This window comes from Lolium perenne, chromosome 1 (genome assembly GCF_019359855.2).
Source record: "Lolium perenne isolate Kyuss_39 chromosome 1, Kyuss_2.0, whole genome shotgun sequence".
Lineage (NCBI taxonomy): Eukaryota > Viridiplantae > Streptophyta > Magnoliopsida > Poales > Poaceae > Lolium > Lolium perenne.
Window position 1 is genome coordinate 185,254,399 of NC_067244.2, and position 19,947 is coordinate 185,274,345.

At 41.5% G+C, this 19,947-nt stretch overlaps 1 protein-coding gene across 1 annotated transcript; it reads right to left on the reverse strand.

The window, feature by feature from the left end:
* Window positions 1-17,556: 17,556 nt before the first annotated feature.
* Window positions 17,557-19,351, reverse strand: LOC127315650 (desmethyl-deoxy-podophyllotoxin synthase-like). Its single transcript, XM_051346122.1, has 2 exons — window positions 18,430-19,351; window positions 17,557-18,336 (listed from the first exon to the last, which is right to left on the reverse strand). The coding sequence occupies exons 1-2, from the start codon at window positions 19,312-19,314 to the stop codon at window positions 17,710-17,712; spliced, it is 1,512 nt and encodes a 503-aa protein (XP_051202082.1). The 5' UTR covers window positions 19,315-19,351; the 3' UTR covers window positions 17,557-17,709.
* Window positions 19,352-19,947: the final 596 nt, after the last annotated feature.

The following is a 19,947-nucleotide window of genomic DNA, read 5'->3' on the forward strand; positions in this document are numbered from 1 at the left end:
GCCATTATGGATCTGTAGGTCCCGCTATTGGTTATTGGTTGTCGAGGAGTCTCGATCATGTCCGCATAGTTCACGAACCGTAGGGTGACGCGCTTAAGGTTCGATGTTGTATAGTAGCTTCAGAATATGGGATGGAGACCGAATGTTGTTTGGAGTCTCAGATGGGATCCAGGACATCACGAGGATCATGAGATCATGGAAATAGCTTCTAGAAGATCGCGACGGTAGCATGATCCAATATTATGAATTGCATGTGATGTTAATCCTTTATGCATCTTAACTTGCTTAGATCGCGACGGTAGCATTATAAGATGATCCCTCACATTAATATCAAAATAATGAAGTGTTCTCTCCTCGTATGCACCATTGCTAAAGTTCGTCGTTTTGAAGCATCTCGTGATGATCGGATGTGATAGATTCTACGCTCACATACAACGGGTGTAAGCCATGTTGCACACGCGGAAATACTTGGGTTTGCTTAACGATCCTAGCATGTACAGACATTGCCTCGGAACACAGGAAACCGAAAGGTTGAACACGAGTCATATGGATGATATGATAAACATGTTGATGTTCACCATTGAAGCTACATAATCTCACGTGATGATCGGTTTTGGTGTAGTGACGATGGATCGTGTGCCACTAAACAATTATGAGGGATGTTGTATTAAGTGGGAGTTCATTAGTAATTAGATTAAAACTTGAACTAATTATCATGAACATAGTCTCAATAGTAATTTGAGTTAAAATTGTAGAATTGGCATCCGTTATCTACCATGCGCTAGTCTTGTAATTGAGATCGAAACACTGTTAAATCTGAGAAGTAACTTTACAGACTGGTACCGTATTGTTAAAGAATCATGAAATAATTAAGTCCTATTGCAAACTTTTGGTAAACCTCACATTGCTGATTCAAAGAGCAATGGTTTCAATTAGTACCTAAAATTATCTTGTCTCCATGAAACTTGATGTTCAAATCCGTTTGAAAAGTAAGGAGCTGGAAATTTTATTTTCATAAATAAGCGAGGTATGAGATATATGTGATATCTGAAACCTTATTGCAAGATGATAGAATATAATTTAGTGAGACTACATAAACTCATAAGTTTTATTGGAATGTACGAAGGTTGAAGACGCTAGGCGTCCCGATCCTCCAACTAGTTGGGCACTAACGATATTCACATGTCCATGAAGTGATCGTCCTTAGTATGCACCGTTGTTAAGACTCGTCGTTTCGAAGCATCACGTGATGATCGGGTGTTATAGATTCTACGTGTGCATACAACTGGTGCAAGCCAGATTTGCAATTACGAATACTAACGTTAAACTTTACGAGCCTATCATGTACATACATGGTCTCGAAAAGTCACCATGATTTGATGGATAAAAATTATGAGTGAAATTGTTCGTCACATTAAAAAGTTACTAATAGTAAAATCCGGAACACTTGTCATGTGATGATCAACTTTAAAGAAAGAACCTCAAGGTTATTGGTATTTCACCAACAAACCTAGAAGTTATTGATGTTGAGTGTTTTCTGAAATAAGAGGAAAACCGAAAGAGAAACTACAAAAGTTTTTGGCAGAAAGAAAGAAAAGACTAGAAAGTCTAGCTCAGGTGTATATAGATGATATACATGTTATAGATGTATTCTTTGATTAGTCACATTATGAAACTCTTGGGTATTTGTACCATATTGGTTGGTATGAGATCTCATACAACACAACGCAATACAAGAATACAATGGCCTAAGTGACTGACAATAAATGTTGTAATGATGCACATCTGGAATAAATATAAAGTGTTATTATGTTCGTCGTGGGCATTCTAGCTATACATTCGATTATAATAAAGAACTTTATAATTGTTATTTTGTTCTGGTCAAATAAAAACAATGAGTTGTTCAAATTATGAATGTACTCCATGTACGATGGAGAAGTTATTATAAATCTTAATGGTGAAACACACATGCATAACACTGACGCTAAAATGCCATAAGGCAATTGATGAGAATTCCACTTATTTGTGGAACCGCCATTTAGGTCATGTTAGAAAGGAACGCATGAAGGAACTCCATGCAAATGGATTTTTGGAGTCATTCGATTTTTGAATCGTTCGGCGCTTGCAAATCTCTTCTAAAGAGAATGACTGAAATACCGTTCATAGGCCAAGAGTTGAACGGTTAACTAGCTTAGTGGAAAAATACATGATGATGTATATGGTTCTTAGGCATAGTTGTGTGCGGAAGATTCCTCTACTTCATGAAAACTTCCAACAATGAATTGAGAGTATATAAGGATATATTCAATAAGGAAGAAGTTTGAAACATTTGAATAGAGTCAAATAACTTTCAGCATGAAGTGGAAATCATCGTAATAGAAAAGTCAAATATCTATGATTGGATCATGGTGGAAATATTTGAATTACGAGTTTTAGCGAACATCTAAGAGAGTTATGAAATTGTTCTACAACTCACGTTTCTTGGAGTATCATAGTGATGATGGAGTATCCGAGAGACGTATCCAAACCTTGTTGGGTTAATGATGAGATAAAATAAAATGATGCCATCATATTTTTGTGGATTATGCTTTAGAAACTACCGCTTTTACACTAAATAGAGCATCATCATAATCCATTAAAATGACACCGTACGAGCTATGGAATGGGTATAAACCCTCATAGTCCGTCCTTAAACTTTGGTATGCGTAGCATAAGTAAATGAGTTTAAAACCAAAACCGGATGAATGTCTTTGTTATTATCCCAGAGATCAAATTGGGAATTCTTTCCACTATGAAGTCAAAGACAAAAGTGTTTGTTAATGTTACTTTCTTATTTCCAAGAAATTGTTTTCTAGCGAAGTATTTGAATGGGAGGACAATGGAACTTGATAAGGTTCATGAACATGAGCATGATGATCAGAATAGCGTAACATCGGAAATGGTTCCGGAAGCAGCCACGACGATCATGGCTCCCATGTCTACAAAGTGTGATAGTCATGGAGATCAAAGTATCTATTGAACCTTGTAGATGTGGTTTACTTTGTGATCAAATAAATGATTTGTGGAAAAATGATTGATTTTGAACAATGATAAACCAACTACATACAAAGAAGTTATGATGGGCCCTGACTCCATTAAAATGGCTATGCGCCATGAAATCCAAGATAGGTGAATAATTTTTGAAAGTAAATGGATCTATAAAACTGATAGACTTGGATGGAATATCCTTGAAGAAGCTCGACTTGTCGAAAAATTGTTTACGACAAAGTTCAAAGAGTTGACTACGATAAAATTAGATCTTCCGTAGCGATGCTTATAGTCTATGTGGATTATTCTAGTAATCGCTACATATTCTTTTATGAGATATGATAGTAGGATGACAGAAATACATTCCTTACCAGAAGTATGTATAAAGGATGTATACTAGATTCAAACCAAGACTTTTGCTAGTCCGTGGAATACTAGATAGGTATACAAACTTCACTAGATGAAGTAAGTATCGTGGAGTTGGTATCTTCACCGGATGAAATAATCAAAGAGTTTTGATTTCACCAGAAACAATGAAGATGCTTGCATTTGCAAGAAATTAAGTGGAAGCGCTGAGACATAGTTATAATATTATATGTGGATGACATATCACTGATTATAAATGATGTAATTATATACTTGATGTGATTAAAAGGTTTCATTGAGAATTAACTTCAATGAAAGGATATGGACTGAAACATATCTAGCGTCAAGATCTATGAAGATAGATTGAAACGCATAATAAGTTTAAGTTAAAGTACATAGAATGAATATTGAAGTAGTTAAGTATAAAAATATTAAGAAGGTGTTCTTTTCCATGTAAAGGTTTAACAATACCTGAGTGTATTTGACACTCAATGAGTAAAAACACATGAGTGATTTTAGATCACGAATAATATGTACACAATCAGATGTCCTGTGCTCTAAAGAGTTAGGAGCAAATATCAGAATGATCTATGTGATGATCATTGGACAACAGTAAGAATATCCTTGAGTACTTTGGAAGAGCCAAGGATATATAGTTTTGTATGAGGCTATGAAAAATAGATCGATGTAAGGCATTGGTCACATATAAAAAATAAATTTCAATCTCAATGAGGCTAAGTGTTCATTAATAGGTAGCACAATAAGCTAGAAGAAGTATATCCTAGATTTAGATGAGTTCTAAATATTGTGACGGATTCTACAAATGAAGGCAGAGTGTGTCATTGTTTTGACAATGACCGAGAGTGTTTGAGTCGAGGTGTTGTTTGAGAACTTGGTGTAGTTCCGATAGTGTCAGAACTTTGAAGCTATATTGTGTGTGACAATATTAGTGATATATTTCAGACCGCGGAATTAAGGTTCCACCAGAAGACTGAACATAATGCCGACTCATTTGGAAAATGTGTGATGAGTGGAGATGCAAATGAATTGCAAAATACATACGTTTCCGAGCGTGTCAGATTCGTTGACTGAAATCTCTCCCATGAGCAAAACATGATAAGCGTAGCATAAGATCAAGTCATTGGGTGAATGATATAATGAACATACACCCAAATAAGCGTAGCATAAGATCAAGTCATTAAGTTCATCTTGCTATAAGCTTTCGATACATAGTAACCTAGTCCTTTGACCATGATATCATGTAAATCACTTATACCGGAAGGGTACTTTTATTACACCAAACGCCACTGCGTAAATGGGTGGTTAGAAAGATGGGATTAAGTATTCGGAAAGTATGAGTTGAGGCATATGGATCAAGAGTGGGATTTGTCCATCCCAATGATGGATATATATACTCTGGGCCCTCTCGGTGGAATGTTGTCCAATTAGCTTGCAAGCATTTGACAAGGTCACAAGAGATGACATACCACGGTAACGAGTAAAGAGTACTTGTCGGTAACGAGGTTGAACTAGGTATGGAGATACCGATGATCGATCCTCGGACAAGTAAAGTATCGCGTAACAAAGGGAAACGGTATCGTATGTTAATGGTTCAATCAATCACTGAGTTATCGCTGAATGTGTGGGAGCCATTATGGATCTCCAGGTCCCGCTATTGGTTATTGGTCATCGAGGAGTCTTGATCATGTCCGCATAGTTCATGAACCGTAGGGTGACGTGCTTAAGGTTCGATGTTGTATAGTAGCTTCAGAATATGAGATGGAGACTGAATGTTGTTCGGAGTCTCAAATGGGATCCAGGACATCACGAGGAGGTCCGAAATGGTCCGGAGAAAAAGATTCATATAAGGGAAGTTATTTTCCGAGGTTCGGAAAAGGTTTTGGTGTTTGACCGGAGCTTGTAGAAGGTTCTAGAGGGCCACCGGTGGGCCCACCACCCTGGGAGGGACCACATGGGCCAAGGGAGTGCAGGCTGGCCTAATGGGCCAGGGGCACCAAGCCCTCAAGGCCCATCCGGCCAGCCCCCCTAGGGATAAGATCAAATCCCGGAGGATAAGATCAAATCCCTAAAATCGAGGGAGCAATTTTGCAAGAGAAGCAAACTTGGAAGGGGATGATTCTGATCCCTCCCTTCCTTCCGTGCGCTGGTGGGGCCCAAGGGGCTGCCTTGGCCGCCCCCTCCCTCTATAAATAGAGGAGAGGGGCAGCCGCCCCCTTGCCCCTTCACACCAAAGTCCGCCGCCCCCTCTCTCCTCCACCGCAAGTCTGCTCCGGCTTGGTGAAGCCCTGCAGCTTTTCTCCTCCACCACCACCACCACCACGCCGCCGTGCTGCTGGGATTCCGAGGAGAGCTACCACACCTCCGCTGCCTGCTGGAACGGGGAGAGGATGGACATCATCGACACTGTACGCACAACCGAGTACGGAAGTGCTGCCGCATTGCAGCACGTGACGATCGACTACATCAACAACGAGATCTGATCTCGTAAGGCTTTGGATCTTCGAGGGTTAGTCTCTAATACATCTTGTTGCTTATATCTTCATAGATTAGATCTTTCTTCTTCCTAGATTGGATCTTGGTTTTTGTTCATGTTCACGGTAGAATTTTTTTTTACATGCAATGAACCCATCACTAGCTACAACATAAGACCAGAAAGTCGTAGGCAAATGCAAGTTTTCATAATCATTTCTTCAAAAGGTTTATTTTATTCTGAAAAACTATGTCCGTCAGTCTTCACAGGTTGACCAGAACTTCATGGAGTTCCTTTCCTGCCGCGTTCGTAGTTCCTTCCCGAAACAGGAAGTGATAGATCACAATTCAATACACTCTGCAGAGGTGTGTTACTTTACCCATAATAGAACTTATCCTTGTTGCCAACTGGGCGAATCTTTCCCGTCCATACTTCCTTGGTGTGAGACCCAATATAAGATCCAAGCCAATTACTGTCATTCTCCGCGACCTTGCATACCCACCCTTTTGTATTCAGAGGGCCCTCGATCGCTTACTTATCTAGAGCGCTTGATCCTCAGCCAGGATACAATCATTCATAGACCCTATTGCACAAGATGTCCACCTGGGACCGGAGAGCTTATGGCATCTCAACCTTACCGTGGGACCAGCATCACCCACACGGCTACGACAAATATGCATCCGTTGATATGCGAAAGGAAAAAAGGTACAACCGACTTCTCCGTCCTATTAAAGATCTTATGGTTAACACGTAATATTCAACGCTAGAATCACTGGATGACATTTGTTGTTAATCCTAGGTGAATAGCCTTCCCAGTTGCAATTGAACCTCCACCATCATCACAAACCATGGTTCCATTTCCCACCACATAGTCATATTCATAATTGTAAAGTAATTTTTTGCTTTTCATGCAGGAGTGATAAGTATAGTACTTTGCATATAATTTGATAAAAATAATCAAATGTAATGAGCAAGCGATGAACTTGCCTTTCTTGACTGCAAGATTATGCAGACAAGGACTTCGAGATGATATAGATCCAAATTCTGAAATACCATCATTGTCTAGTAAGGACAATGTTTAAAGAACTGGCAAAGATGCTATAATGCATAAGTATGAGATGCAATCGCTCTAAGCGTAAGCTAACCCCGATGATTTAGATTGGGTGAGTTGTAAAGATTTCATTAGGATGTGTTGCGCTTTTAGAGTGGTTTCACAAAAAAGATTCTTATTAGGATTTGGTTATCTTAGCATCATAAACAAGTGGTATAATGCATCATAACAATCATACACACAGAATAGTGGTTGCATAACATGTAAAGATCAATTGTCAGTTTTAAGCCTTATAGTGCATGGTTGATGATTACTTATTATATACTTCAAAATAATAACTTTTGAAGAACATGTTAATTAAGAAATAAGAAGTATTTCAAGTAAGAACTCTTTGCTTATATGGCTTGTTGGTTATTTACTTCAAAAGAATAACTTTTGAAGAACATGTTTATTAATTAACAGGAACTACTACAAATATGAGCTATGTGCTTATAGGGTTTACTAGGACTCATAAATTAGTTTCTTGGATAGTAACAAATGAATCTAAAACAAGATGGTTTCATAACTATTAAGTAGTTACATGATTTAGTTAAGCCTTAGCATATAAAGTGAAATACTACATAGGGTTTGCTACTGAAGGTTTGATCCCAATGGTGTGGTATTAAGGAATTGTGATCAATGGTGCTAACATGAGAGTAACAAATTAGGGTTTACACTTAGGTCGTACTAGTTGGTCATATAAGGTATTAGTCAAAAGTGAAAGCATGAAATGATAACTTAATTTGCATTTGAGTTGGTAATGTCTTAATAAAATATGATCATGTTTTTATTTGCTTAGTATAGATCTATGACTATGGTTAAGATCATATAATCCCATGCTATAAATACTAGGGTTTTAGAGGTGTGAACAACTTAGGGTTCTCACATAAAAAATAAGGTTAAGGTTTTTACTCATATTGGAACTAAATTTCTAAATTGTGATACAATTTAGAAAATAATAATTGGTAATAAGTTGAAGTTATTAATAACTTTAAAATAAAAATAATAATGGACTTAACATTCTATTATTTTAAAAGATTGAATATTAAGATAAATATTACTTAGAGTTTAATTCAGCAATTAGGATTCTATAGTTGTTATTAAAATTTTAAAATAATAACTTATTAACTAAAAAGATTGAAGTAAATAAATAAATTTTTGGCTACAAAAATAATATTAGTTTTAAAATTTTTCTTACTTTATTATTATTTAAATAAAATGGTAAATGGTAATTTAAAATTTAGGGTTTTTAAAATACCACTAATATTTAAGTTAATGATAATATGATAAAGAAAATTAATCTTATTATTTTGATATTTTCTTTACTTACTGAATAGCTATTATTCATTTTTTAAACTTAATTAATTATTAAATTTTATTTGAATTTAGGATAAAAGAAAAGACCTAATTAAGAAAGGTTAAATAATTAAATTTTTATTTCAACCAAAAAAATTCAAAATATATTTTTATTCGATAGAGTTACTTTTTGTGAGCGTTTTTGTATCTCATTTGTATTTTTCTGATTTGAAATGAGTTTTATATGGTTTGACAAATTTTCAGCATTTTTCTGGATTTTGAATTAAATGGAAATATTTAACGTACCGAGCTAAACCTAACCACCGACGCAGACTGGTGGGACCTTGACAAGGTCAGCTGCCACGAGGGCAACAACCAAGTCAAAACGGTTGGGAGCCCGCGGCTACATCATCCTTGCTGGCGGCTTGACGCCGGCGGTCAGACGAAGACGGCGTCGCCGCTAGAGGGCATCCCCGGACCTACCGTTGGTATCATTTGAATGAGAAGCGGATGGGGAACCATATGGTGGCGGCGGAATGGGCTATTGGTCGCTGGAACCATGTCAGAAATCATGTACCGCGTCGGTGCTCTCCGAGGAACTCTCCAAATGGAGCTACGGGATGCTAAGCTAGGAACCAATAGGTGCAGGAGATGCGCATGCTCACCCCGAGGTCGAAGGACTACTTGATGTTGTTGATTGGTGATGGAGACGAGCTCAACTTTTCCATTCCTCGTGCTGACCTAAGAAAAGGAACAGCCAAATTCGACATGATCCGAGCTCCCCTTGATGCCTTCTTGCGCCCTGATGATCTTCTCGATGAGGCGCGTCTCCTCGACCACTTTCCAGAGTCTAGGGTAGCTCCAATTGTCTGGTTCTTCTTCTACGCCAGCGACATTTAATGCGGGAATATGAGAGATAGGAAGGGTTGGAGAGGAAGTGGAGAGGTGGCGAAGGTTAGGGCTTCTGCGGCGGTTATCCTCTCCTATTTATAGCTCCCGTCAAGGTCAGTATCGTCAATTCCTCGTCGGTGACGGTGGAGATGCTGTGGCTTCGACGGAGAGGTTTCAGACACGAATCTCTTCGCTTCTGGATATACTCGACCGCGTAGCAGATGTTAAAGGCCACTGGGATGGTCGTTGGCATCCGCAATGGTCAAGAACATCGGCGATGACGAGGCTCCGCTGGCGTGCATTGTCGAGAACGGGGAAGATGACGACCCAGATTTTCATCTATTTAATCGAAGGGGTACGTGGGCTGGGCTGACGTGGAGGTGGTGATAGGCTGCTTCGTGGGCTGAGGTACTGGGCTGCTGAGGCCTGATAGGTAAGCCCTCTCTCTTCTCTTTTCTATCTCTGTTTTATTTTCTATTTTTAATTTCCATTATTGTTATTTGAATTCAAATTTGAATTCTGGTTTGTTTTATAGGTTTTTATGCTGAATTGATTTCCAATGAAATATCTTAAGTAATAAATACTTTAGTGGTGTATTTAATATTCTTGGTTTGTGTATTTATATATAACCATTAACATTATTGAGAAAGGAAATATTCTACATAGATATGAATTTTATATTTAAATTTTGAACTGTTCAAATTAATTTTTAAAAAATACTTGACTCACCAAGTGGTACAATTAGTTTCATGTTGTATTTTCTTGCAACGCAAATTATAATTTAGTAGTACATTGGTTTCTCAATTGGAAGATGATTTTATGGTCATGATTTCATGTGCCAAATCATTTCTAAATTTTGGAATCTAGCTTGGTTTATTCTAAAGTTATCAATATGGTTTACTTAACAGCTTGATTTGAAATTCCTTGGCACATCATATGATTCTCATGAGTCATGCATTTTCTAAAATGGATATTTGAGTTGTATGGTACTTAACAAATTTGGCCACTAAGGTGGAAAGGTAGGGTTTAATATTGGTTTTAACACTAATCATCTAAATGGCATTTAAGCTTAAGGTATATATGGCTTGGGTTTATACTTTTGATCCATGATAAACAAGTTAGGGAATAGTATTTTATGTGGAGTTGATCTCATGTTGAATGGTTTAGGAGTTTTCTTATGTTTCACTAGTTGAAGCATAAGTGGAACAGAGATGTGGTCTAGGTTTGATCTTCCTCACCGTTGATAGGATGATTACCTTAGGCTATGATTAGGGTTGATGTATATGCTTATCTAGTCTAGGGTTTGATGTAATGTAATACTTTTTTACTAAATGAGCTAGGTTTCCTTACTAGTAGTTACCCTATGATTTTATGTGATGGATGATATCTCCTTATCATATGAAGTTTTAACTTGTACTTATATATTTCCAAAGCATGGTCATGCATTAGACAGGCTCAACTTATTCCTCACTAATCTCTCTTTATTATTCCTTTCATCACACTCATTCTAGACTCTTAGGGTTTATGATCATTTCCAAGTTGTGTTGATCATGGCATGATTCTCCTAATGAATTATAAGTAAAATAGGTTCTCACCTCACATCAAGTGTTGGCTTGATCAAGTAGGGTTTAGTACTTCTCTTGTATTCTTGTATGGACATGGCTATGGTTACTATTATAACTTCTCTCTCTTCTCAATACTTTGATACATCCTAGGGCTCTACTCAAAATATGAAGATATGATCTTGTAAATATATGGTCTGCCTAGGATTTTACCTTGCTATCTTCTGTAGCTTGTTCTTAAGGAAATCTGATAAACCTGCATCTTGTGGTATGCCTCCACCTTCTAGCTTCTTCATGTTGATCCTGGCTAGTGTATGTAAGGTATCAAGGTTTTGGTTTCCTTGTATCATGGTACTATATGATCTAATGGATGAAGGGTGTGGCTCTTTTTATAGTCTTGGACAAGCTCTAGTATCATGACACATAGGTGGTGACTCTTGTTTCTGTTTGATGAGTAAGATGCTTGGTTGACATGCCCTCATCCATAGCAATCCTTTGAGCATGAGGTGGCATAGCTTGGAATGCAAGTCATGTAGATATTTTCATCCTATGTGGCATGAATATTATCCTCTCATATGATTTGTTTTTGGATAGCCAAGTGGCATTTGTTACTAAATGATTTATGGATGATTTTACACTTGTGGTTGATTCTTTATATCATATGTGATTGTCTTCATAATATATTTGTGATCAAAATGTCAACGGTAAAGGACATACATAATTTTTTGGATGGTTCTGTTTGATTTCACCTAGGGGTGATCATATGAGTTTCAAAATACTCATAGTTAGTTTTATTCAAATAGTTTGAACTCAAATTCGTAATGTAAACAAATTTAGTTTTGTGATAGTCCATATATTTAATAAGTTATGATTCAAATAAGAATGTGTGGCTTTTATGTACTTAAGATCTTGTATTTTACCATATTTAGTAATAAGTTTTAAAGTGAATTAAATTACACACAAAGGTAGTTGCCAACTTTTAAGTGTTAATAAGTTAGAGTTTGATTCTTAAAGAATGTGTTGTTGTAAGAAATACCATGTTATGATCCTTTATATGAATTGATATTTAATCCTCAGTTAAAGTGATTTGTAATAGTTCTAGCTCCATTTGATCCAACCTATGGATCAAATTATGTCTACGCAAAACAAGGTTTTCGCAAAGGTCACATTGAGGTTTATAGCGCTTGACTTGATGATCTACATCAATTCCACTAAGTCAAGTGAAACTTCAGCTACGGTGACAAGTTTTATTTAAAAGCGCGAAAATTCCCCGTATTTTCTATGCATGAATGCAATCCACACTACTCTATTCTCTATTTTTGTAGCCTCTAAACCTGATATATTACAACCACCGTCTCCACCACCACCTTCACCACCATCTCCATCACCTCCTCCACCACCGCAGGAGTTCGACGTCGACCCGAAAGCTGTGGAGAATGGAGCGTGGGAGGAGGCAGCACTGGCGGACACCATAACGATGTTGGACGCCGCCACGATGGAAGAGACGCAGAGGCGCCGGGCGGAGGCGTTGAGCGAGCGGCGGCGTGCAGAGTGGGAGCGCCTGCGCATGGAGTGGGAGCTCCATCACCGTGAGCGGCGGGAGGCGTTGGAGCATCAGCGGCAGGAGCAGCATCTACGGGAGGTGGCGGCGGCAACGGAGGCGGCTTGGGCGTCGGAGGCGGATGCATTGGCGACGACAGCGACATCGCGAATGGAGGAGGAGGAGGATGACGACGACATCGACTAGTCCGACTGGGCTGGACCCGGAGGAGGCGACGACGCAGCAATGAGCGCTCGTCGAGTCGTTCGAGTCACAGAAGAAGCTGCAGGATGACGCACGTGCCCGCGAAGACGATCAGATTCGCTGCACCGTCGAACTCTCCCTCTAGGCGGTGCAGGAGGGGGGGTAGGCGACGACGCACTGATCGAGAACCGGCGTCTTCTCTTCATGCTCTGTAGGGAGAGTCGGCATGCGGCGTAGGAGCTACGGTGGAGGGGAGGCGACGAAGGGACGAGGCCGTCGAACTATTATTTGCGCGCAGTTTTTTTTGCACCGTAATATAAAATGCAGATAGGAACAAGCATAGACTACTTTGCTACGACGAGCCTATTCTCCATCGCGGACTCAACACACTCGGGTGTTCACCCATCGCGGATCCGCTACATCGACTACGTCCTCTTCATCGACTACATCTGGCCAGGCGCCGCGCGACTACACCGACTACACCCGGCCAGGCGCCGTTGAACTCTACGTCGTCTTTGAATTCAAGGGAACCAACATTGTCATCGATCACTGAGACTCTTTCATCGACATCTTCTATCGGCTACCTCAGCCAGCGGGAATTGGACTCAACGTCCATCTACTGCGTCGACTACTTTCAGCTATGCACCGCCTGACTTTACCATCGCAACTCCATCGGCTTCATTGTTCCTGGATTTATTTTCTTCGGCTCTAGATATATCTTCCCCGGCTCAGCGGGTTTATTTTCTTCGACTCTGGATATATCTTCCCCGGCTAAGTGGATTTATTTTCTTTGGCTTAGTGGATTTATCTTCTTCGGCTCAGTGGATTTATTTTCTTTGGCTTAGTAGATTTATCTTCTTCGGCTCAGTGGAATTTTTTTTGGCTAAGTGGATTTATCTTCTTTGGGTCAGTGGATTTATCTTCTTCGTCTTACTGGATTTGTCTTCTTCGGTATTTTCTTTGGCTTAGTGGATTTATATCTCCGATTCAGTGGGTTCATTTATGTGGTTATCATTGATTTCTTCTTATATAATACTACTCGGTGCATTTTTGGGTGAGTGGATTCATATTATAAGGTTATCATTGGTTTCGTCTAATATAATACTACCCGACACATTTCCGGGTCACTGGATTTATCATCTATGATATCAGCGGATTCATCTTCAATATATGCTTCATATTTAATGGCGTAATCTTCAATGTGGATTCATCCCAAATACTTTATCTTGGATTCATCTTCAATGCTTTATCTCTCATGGCGTAATCTTCAATGGCTTAATGTTCAAATGGCTTCAGCTCCAATGGGGTCGACAATTTCATCGAATTCTCTAGCGGAAGTAAAAAATGAATAGAAGATGTCGCAACTTTCTTCGTAATCCAGGCGTGAGTGGTCATGATTCTCTAGGCGGAGCAAAAAACAAGGTCAGGTATCCATGGAGCCAACACTCGGGGGCTCGACAACAACTTCGCCCCGGGTCACAACTGCGACACGACGTCTAAGCAACAATCTTGCCATCACCCCAGCAACGCTCGGGAGCTCGGATATTTCTACATCAACAATTTGGTGGCATCCATTTTTGCTATTTCGTGGTTTCTACTTCGGCTCGATTTCTTCCCTGCACTCAAAGACGCTCGATTTCTTCCTTTAATTTACACAAAGATGATTATCATTTATTTTTGCCACACCCGGCACTCGGGGGATGTGCTATCTAAATTCACTCTAAATCTCAGGTCAACAAAAAAATTACTTCAAGGAGGAACCCGATGAAAATTACTTCAAGGAGAACCCGATGAAAATTTCTTCAAGGAGGAACCCGACAAAAAAAAGAGACATAAAAACATTCGGTGTTGCACACCAGAGAAAAAAAAGGTGGAAAAATCTTCGAGTCCGCGGACTTGTCATTTATTCCCATCGACAGCACCGGTGGTGTACCCGGCGATAATATAGAAGAACCCAATACATTTGGCTATCGCATCACACCCAAGAAAAATATAGAAGAACCCGGAAAATGGGTCGATCCATCAGCCAAATAAATGCACTAGACAATATATTCTCAGAGCGCGTTCACCGCGACAAAAACTCTGAATGCCGTGACTTGTAAAAGGGTCACGAAGGTAACACCCCAGGATCCGTGCTGTGTGGCATGTCATCGCACCCGAATGCGCTCTCTCACTTTATCCACATCAACAAATGTGAATAAAATCCTAACGGACGCGTTGGGTACCCTATAACTTAGTTGGAATTCAGTTTTCGATAAGTCCTAAAGCGGCACGTCCTGAATTACGCGAGTATCACAGGTTCGAGTCTGAGGACTCGAACTTGAAGTAGGTTTATTTGGATTTGCCACAAGAGCAATTAACTGCTATCTGATCTTTCAGATAAAACAGCCTCATTACCAATATCCATGTACAATATAGATGTCGAACAAAAATAGCAATGGCCTAGAGTCGAAACAATCTAGAAGAAATGTCAGGGGTCAGAGATTCGACCCGATTCTGGGATCCAATATCTCCATGGTAAATATATCAATGTTTGTAGACTCAGCTCGACTCAGCGACTCGAGTGGAGCCTACTCCCATCAGAGAGCACATGGATTTCATCAAGTCCTCCGGCAGGAGTCGATAAAAAGAGGGCCTGGACCCAGGAATATAGTCACGTTTGTCATCGAGTAATACAACTTGAGTCTATGCCCAGGTGCAAACACCTTCCCATATACTCGAGGGCTACTCCCATCGGGAGCGCTGGCCGCGTACTCGATAGAAAAATAACGTCGACATCATCTATGCTACACATGATCTACGACATTGAATTGATATATTTCCGGATCAATGGTCTCACCTTGCATTTCTTCGACTTCGGAGATGGCTATGTTTGGATCCTCTACGCAAGTCTTCGACTTCCCTAGACACTCAGAGGCTACTGTTATGGACATACCCTTTTGGTACCCATTATTAGTATACCTAGCTCGTCTCAATATGGAGAAGGCTCAAGAAGGAAACCCGAAGAAGTAGTCGACTAGGACTCTTGTAAAACCCTAAGCTGGTAGCATATATAAAACTAGCGAGGGCACCCGATAGAGGGGAGAGAAAAAAAAGACAACTTAGTTCCACCTAGGCCCTATAACTTATGATTATATACTGAATTGCTAACATCACGTAGGGATTCTCCACCGAGGAAACCCGAAGTTGGGTATATCGTGTGCCTAACCTCGCTCCCGGAATCTCCATCATCGCTCTTCCTCGAAACCCAAATCTACATTTCGTAAGCATTGACGATGCTTACTGAATGAAATAGGTACTGCCCAGGACTAGTTCCGCAGTGTGTAAAGTATGGCTCTTGTTCTATTTCGTCTTTCTTTGCTGGAAATCAAATTATAGCAATATAAATTTCTCATGTTGTAAATGCCAGGTGGTGCCAACAGTATTACACATCATATCTGAAGAACACTAGTCTAAAGACACAGAGGATTGCCAAGCCAGCAATTTCGTGTACATTCTAATGTTCGTTAGCTTGCTTCTTGACTCGAGCTATATGCCACATAGGCACCATTTCAGATTTTGTGTTGCTACCCTTGCATGAAAAACAAATATCCATGCTGTAAATGTCAGATGGTGCTAACAGTATTGGACATCATATCTGAAGAGCCACCTTTTTTTGATAATTAGCGCTTTATTACTTATGAAAATAATTACACCCGACCTCTGCTTAGCTAAGATGCACACATCCGTTTAAAAAGTTTCAAAGTCTGGAGTGCTAAAAAAGGCGAATTACAAATCATATATAAGCAAATGTAAAACGCCTAAGATGAAAGCGGATGCTCAGTACGTAAATTATGCTGCCACCCATGTAGCGAAAAAGTATCCCCTCGCCAAGAACCACTAGTCTAAAGACACAGAAGATTGCCAAGACAGCAATTTCGTGTACATTCTTATCCAAGTTATCTGTTGCCTGTTGGGTTATTGAAACTGTCTGATTCTATCCTTTGATTTCAGACCTGTAAATGTCTTGGTTATCTGACCAACCTTGGAAGTCTTTTAGCATGACAAACTGAAGTGAAATGTTTTCAGGTCCACCTTGTGCACCTAGTTGTGATGACTTTCAAGTATTCTGGACAGTTGAGTGTTTGAAGCGTTTTGGAGCCACAACCCTCTGCACATGGATGTGATGAGCATCAACTTTTTTTGTTCTATATATTTGATCTGTTGGGCAAAAACAATATGTATGATCAGTTGGCCAAAAACAATAGACAAGTCAAACCTGAATGTTTGTATACTTGTGATCAGTATAGTGATAGTGATGATATATATGGATTTGTGTACTTGTAGTTCAGCAATGCATGTTGATACATGATTTAGACATGTGGAATGAATAAATTGTTTATATTGATAGTCGAGCCATATGTATGTACGAATGTATGCTTAGCTGCATATGAGTTTACCAGCATAATAAGTGTCGGCAAAGTTAGGAGGTGGCCACAAAACACGTGTAGGCATAGGTGTAGGAAGATCATCTGTTGCTGTAGGATCGAACAACACCTACATGCCATCTGTCGGTCTAGGAGTAGAACTGCCCACAGATTATGCGTCGGTGCTACCATGTTCTCTCGGAAAGACTTTTGCCCACTGCTTTTGCCCCGACTGTCCATCTTCGGTGGGTATATCTCTTGCCAACTGGTTACCTGTTTGCAAAGATACCATATGCTCACAGATGCTTCTGTTGGCAAGTTTTTACCATGGTGCCATGGATCCCAATACTGGCGATGTGATAAAGGCAGCGAAAACCTCCTATCTGGTGTTGAGGTGGAAGGGAGTAAGTAGCTGACTGTCTTGTTATGCCTTTTTTCTCTTCTATTTCGTTTTCCCCAGCTATGTTTTGTTGCCTTAAAGCAGAGACTAGTAGTGATCAGAGCGTGAGACAAAAAAAAGTAAAACTCTCTCTCAGGAGACCATGTTTGTGTTTGGCTGTCGTGTTTGGTGTGTGTAAGGATGGAAGTTTATAGTATGCTGGTTTCGTCAATGAAATCGAGGATATATATAACCCCTTTGATAAAAAAATACTATGACTTGGACCAATGGTGTTTGGCTAATGCTTAGGACTTCATAAAGTTCCTTTACTTACTGCTGCATTTACATTTTTTCTCTAAACAGAACGTAATAAGCCACAATTCAAGAGCGCATTAATTTTCCTATAAGTGTTCAACATCTTTGTTGCCAACCGGTGACTCAAACCAAATACTTCCCTTCAAATTTTCGTAGGCAATGTCACATGGACCGTCGGAACGAGTAAGAGGTCGGAGCGTCGACGGGTGAGCATCCCTTGAACCTCGGCCATGTCCAGCTCCCCGGGCTCCATACCGTCCGGGAGCTCCCAATCGAAGTGGTACAGAAGGCTGGCGAGCGCGAGCTTCATGTTTGCCAGCCCGAACTCTATCCCGGGGCACATCCGCCGCCCGGCGCCAAATGGTATATACTCAAAATCCGTCCCCTTGAAGTCAATGCCACCGTCCTCGAACCTCTCCGGCGAGAACTCCTCAGGCTCGTCCCAGTGCGCTGGGTCCCTGCCGATGGCCCACGCGTTGACGAGCACCATAACGCCCACCGGCACGTCGAAGCCGAGGACATTGCATGGGGCCCGGCACTGCCGGGGAATCAGCAACGTTGCCGGAGGATGCAGCCGGAGCGCCTCCTTGATGACGAGGTCAAGGTAGCGCAGACCTGCCAAGCTCTCCTCCACGATTTCGTTCTTCCCGTCGAGGACTCGCCGGACCTCCTCCTGCACCTTGCGCATCACCCTCGGGTTCCTCATGAGCTCAGCCATGGCCCACTGCATCAACGTCGACGATGTCTCGCTGCTCGCCATGAAGATGTCCTGTCCAAATTAACGCAGAGAAAATTAAATCAGTCTCACTCACTGCGACGGCATGTTGCAAGATACAATTAGATCTAGAGATGAACGGCCTACGACGATCACGGTCTTGATGTCGTCGTCGGTAAGTGGAGGGTCCAGCTTCCCCTCTCGCTGGATCCTAAGGAGGGCGTGGAGAAAGTCCTCATCGTCGCCGACGGCAGCGGCCATGCTGTTTTCTTGATGCTCTTGGATGATGGTGCCAATAAACTCCATCATCTCCCGCCGCTCCCGCTCCATCTTGCGCGGCATCCGGCTGATGAGCAACGCTAGCCGCGATGCCGGGAAGAGGTCCGGTAGGGACTGCGCCGGCGCGATCTTTACCCTCCGCTCCAGCATCCGCAGGAACGCGTCGCGGCCCTTGAATCGGCTGCCGATGACTGCGCGCACCGCTGAGTCCGCGACGTAGGCGCCGATTAGCTCGCTAAGGTTCACCAGCGACGAGGACTGCGCCGACAGCGAGCGGAGCAGCCGCCCGACCTCCTCCTCGCGCACGGGCCTGAAGGACCTGACGCGGCGGGAGGTGAAGAGCTCGAGGGTGCAGATCTTGCGGAGCTGCCGCCAGGCCTTGCCGTAGGGCGCGGCGACAAGGCCCGGGCTGTCGCCGAGGAGGAACTTCCCCGTCGGGTTCATGGGCCGCGACGCGAACGAGAGGTCCTGGTTCTTCATGATCTCCCGCGCGGCGTCGGCCGAGGAAGCGACGACAACGTGGAGCTCGCAGAGGCGGAGCAGCATGAGCGGGCCGTAGCGACGCGACAGGTCCCGCATCGCGCGGTGCGGGAGCGCGCCGGCGACGTGGTGTAGGTGGCCGATGACGGGTAGCGCCCACGGCGACGGTGGCGGTCGGATGCCACGCGACGGGCGGATGAAGTAGAGCAAGGGGACGATGATGAGCAGAGGAAGGAAGAGCAGGGAGAGAGAAACTAGCTCAAGCTCAGCCATGGCTCTCGATCTGGCGGCCTCTGAGCTACCGCAGCTACGCCCGTCATATTTCTGGGACCGCCATCGCGCGCGAACCTGCGAAATCATGCACCGCAGCACAACGCATCCTTGGCCGCACGAATTCCGGAAAAAAATACTTAAAAAACCTAAGTTGCCAGCCAAATCGTGATTTAGCAACTTTGAAAAGGGGTCGCGAGGCCCTCGCGCGGGCAAGTTCGCCCACTAGAAAAATATTTTCGTATTTCTGCGCCTAGCGTGCGTGCCTGCGCAACAAACATCTGGTAGGAGTGTAAACGGATTGCATCGGATTTTACTCCTACCATATTTTTCTTCAGATCGGAATCGTCGCGAATATTAATCGGTTTTGGATTCAAATACAGATATACCGAACCGTGGATTCGAAATGAAAATGCATCGGACCCAGATCAAAAACAAAAATAGTCCGATAAGTTCTTACACATTTTGAGATGATTTAAATTTTTGCTCTTGTGTAGTTAATAAAAAAAGAGACACAATTTACGCTAAAACTTAATCATCGACAAGATAGCATAAATAGAAAACTAAATCCGTAAACCATTAATGTACCAGTGGTAGATATTTATAACTAAATAAGCTCACCAAATGAATTCGGTA

What these genes read in the sequence shown, in the direction of transcription:
- LOC127315650 (XM_051346122.1), bottom strand. Translation starts at nt 19,314, where the DNA reads ATGGCTGAGCTTGAGCTAGTTTCTCTCTCCCTGCTCTTCCTTCCTCTG. An exon ending in ACATCAAGACCGTGATCGTC is followed by an intron (nt 18,337 to 18,429) that starts GTAGGCCGTTCA and finishes TAATTTGGACAG; the next exon opens with GACATCTTCATGGCGAGCAG.